The sequence below is a fragment of the Galeopterus variegatus genome, unplaced genomic scaffold (genome assembly GCF_000696425.1).
Source record: "Galeopterus variegatus unplaced genomic scaffold, G_variegatus-3.0.2 Scaffold41966, whole genome shotgun sequence".
In the NCBI taxonomy this organism is placed as follows: Eukaryota; Metazoa; Chordata; class Mammalia; order Dermoptera; family Cynocephalidae; genus Galeopterus; species Galeopterus variegatus.
In genome coordinates this window covers 2,155-5,065 of record NW_007768077.1, presented here as the reverse complement: position 1 = coordinate 5,065, position 2,911 = coordinate 2,155, and the positions used below count along the sequence as shown (strand labels likewise).

The 2,911-nt window shown below is 44.0% G+C and overlaps 1 protein-coding gene across 1 annotated transcript; it reads left to right on the top strand.

Annotated features, from left to right (window-relative positions):
* Positions 1–200: 200 nt before the first annotated feature.
* Positions 201–2,429, top strand: LOC103584069 (HLA class II histocompatibility antigen, DRB1-10 beta chain-like; the record flags this gene model as incomplete). Its single annotated transcript, XM_008565192.1, has 4 exons — positions 201–482; positions 1,164–1,274; positions 1,750–1,773; positions 2,082–2,429. Coding segments are annotated over 4 exons (431 nt in total), but the record flags the coding sequence as incomplete, so codon positions are not given.
* Between the last annotated feature and the right edge of the window lie 482 nt (positions 2,430–2,911).

Here is a 2,911-nt window from a genome sequence, read left to right as displayed (position 1 = left end):
ACATTCTCAAATCTAATGGGCCCCTGCTGTAAGGATTAAATTCAAGGCTCATGACATTATTAGGCTACATGGCCAGCTTGGAGGGAGGCAGGCCTGAGACTTGAGCCCAGGTTTGGAGAAAGAAAGAAAGAAAGAAAGGCAGCCAGCCAAGGATACTTACTCTGCCTTCCTCACTATTCTCACCATTTTTTCTCTCCTAGTTGAGCCTACAGTGACTGTGTATCCTATGAAGACCCAGCCATTGCAGCATCACAACCTCCTGGTCTGCTCTGTGGATGGTTTCTATCCAGGCAACATTGAAGTCAGGTGGTTCCGGAATGGCCAGAAAGAGGAAACTGGGGTGGTCTCCACAGGCCTGATTCAGAATGGAGACTGGACCTACCAGACCCTGGTGATGCTTGAAACGGTTCCTCAGAGTGGAGAGGTTTACACCTGCCAAGTGACGCACACGAGCCGGATGAGCCCTATCACGGTGGAATGGAGTGAGAAGCTTTGTGACCTCATAAATTTCTCACCCAGCAGGAAGGGGGTTTTGCTTATTCCTAGTGTCAGTTTCTCTTCTCCCCTCACCATATTTTTGTTTGCTGTATTGTTTCTTCTCCTTCAGCACAGGTCACTGGGTGTAGCCCTGTGAACAGCTTCTACAAATACTTATACCCCCGAAGAAGCAATTACACTTGGCAGGCAGAAAAGAGGCTGTGAACCTTCCCATGATACTATAGGTCACGGTCACCCAGTTGGCTCTGGGTTTCAGACCCTGTCTCTGGGGCTGGGCTTGCATTTCTGATGCTGCTGCTCTGAGCTGTTCATTGTGATCTGAGAAGAGGAGCAATGTGGGGCCTTGCTGACATGAGGGAGCTCAGTCTCAGCTCTGCCTTTTATTAGCTCTGTCATCCTAGACAAGCTATACTTAACCTCACTGAGTTCCAGACTCGTCATACATCAGATGTCATTTCAGGGCCGTGATATTTAATTGAGTTCAGTGAGTGAACCTTGTAGATACTCCGTGTGATGTTTTCAAATCCCTTTTCCAGAAAAGACAAATTATTCTAGCTCTTCTAGTTCAGGTTTCTTCCCCCATTCACAAATCACTGAATCTCAGGGTCTCAAATAGAGAAGTTAGACTTGGGATAAAAATCACTAAACTTGGCTTCTTCTCCCAGGGGCACAGTCTGAATCTGCACAGAGCAGGATGCTGAGTGGAATTGGGGGCTTTGTGCTGGGCCTACTGTTCCTTGGGGTGGGGCTATTCATCTACTTCAGGAATCAGAAAGGTAAGGAACCTGTTGGTAACCGAGACGACCCATAGACTTTCCTGGGGGAAGAAATACGACTTTGCTCAAGTTAGTCATCTGTGTAGCTATGGCCCTGTATAAAGCCTTTCTTTTCCCATTTGACCTCAGATTTCTTGGAAATCCAGAAATCACCGATCCATGGTTACTGTGTCAAAGCATAAGGGGTTATGACTTACAGAGGCAAGAGAACGTTAACAAGCATAGAGATCTTGGGTAGAGAACCTGAGCCAAATGAAGGAAGAGCCGCTAATGCTATCGAACTTAGGCTGGATTTGTGTGACAGAAGCTTTGTAGGTTACACACTCTCAGTTTCTGCTGTCCTCTCTCCCCCAGCTGATGTGGGTTCTGGTCTTAGAGAAAGCTAGGTGGAAGATTTGATGCTGGGGCCTTGTATGTGGGGATAGATTTGCCTCCATATTTTTAAAAAATATATATCTTCCCCTTTCTTTCTCAGGACATTCTGGACTTCAGCCAACAGGTAATGCCCTTTAATCCTCTTTTAGAGGTAGATTTGGTTTCCCTAGAATAGATGATAGAGATGACAATACCTGAGAAAGAAATAATAGGAAAGGTGTTGAATTCAAATTTCTGATCAGGCGATTTACAATAAAGCTGCTTCTCTCCACTTAATAAAAGGCCTGTGTTCTAAAGAAGCATTGTCTCACGGAGACAGGAGAATTTTTTTTTCTGTTTACTGTAATGCTATCACATAAGGTCTAAGAGAGGAAGAAATACACTGTTTGTGGACTTAGGTCTGGAAACAGCATTCTCCCGTGTCTTCTGCAGGACTCCTGACCTGAAATGAAGACAACACCCGAGGAGAAACCTTCCGTCCCAGCATATTTGCAGCATGAAAAGTTTTCCTGCTTGGCTCTTATGCTCACACAAAAAGAGTCTTTCTCAGGACCTGGTTTGCTCCTGGTTCGGTGACCCTACAAAAAATGTCCTCCCTAGTGGCCTTCCTCAGCCTCTGCCCTTGGCCTGGAAGTCCCAGTGTTGACTGCAGTACCTGATCTTCATTCTTTCCCAGTCCCCTTTGTGTTCAACCCTTAACTGCCCCCTGTGCCTCTGAACTCATCTTTTGTGCACATTACTTTATTAAATTTTTCTCAAATAAATATGGAGTGAAAATCATTTGCTTTGTATAGCTTCAAGTGTAAGAAGTGGAAAGAAAAGAGTAAGGGAAGATTACATCACAATACAGCAATGGTTTTCATTTATATTCCTGAATTTTGCTCAGATGTGAATCTGGAAGGTTTCTTACCTTGTCCCTTGATTCTTCCTGTGTTTTCTGCATTCTGTAATTAGGTGTATTTAGCTGAGTTAGGAGAAAGCCTGTGCTGAACCCTGATCATGGTGGACTCCTACATCCATGCATTCTCAAAGACAAAAACACAGGTCTCTTCACACCATTGGGTACAGAAAGGGGACAAGAAATATAAGAAATTCAGGTAACTTGTAAAGGATACACCCTCAAAATTTTTATAATCATGTTCTTAGGACTCTTCCACTTTGGTTTAAAAATGAAGTAACTAAACCTGAGTACGTCTTAAACTTAGGTTAAGGATGAGCTTCAATCCTTTTCTCTCTTTCAGATAAAAATGAGTAGCATGCTG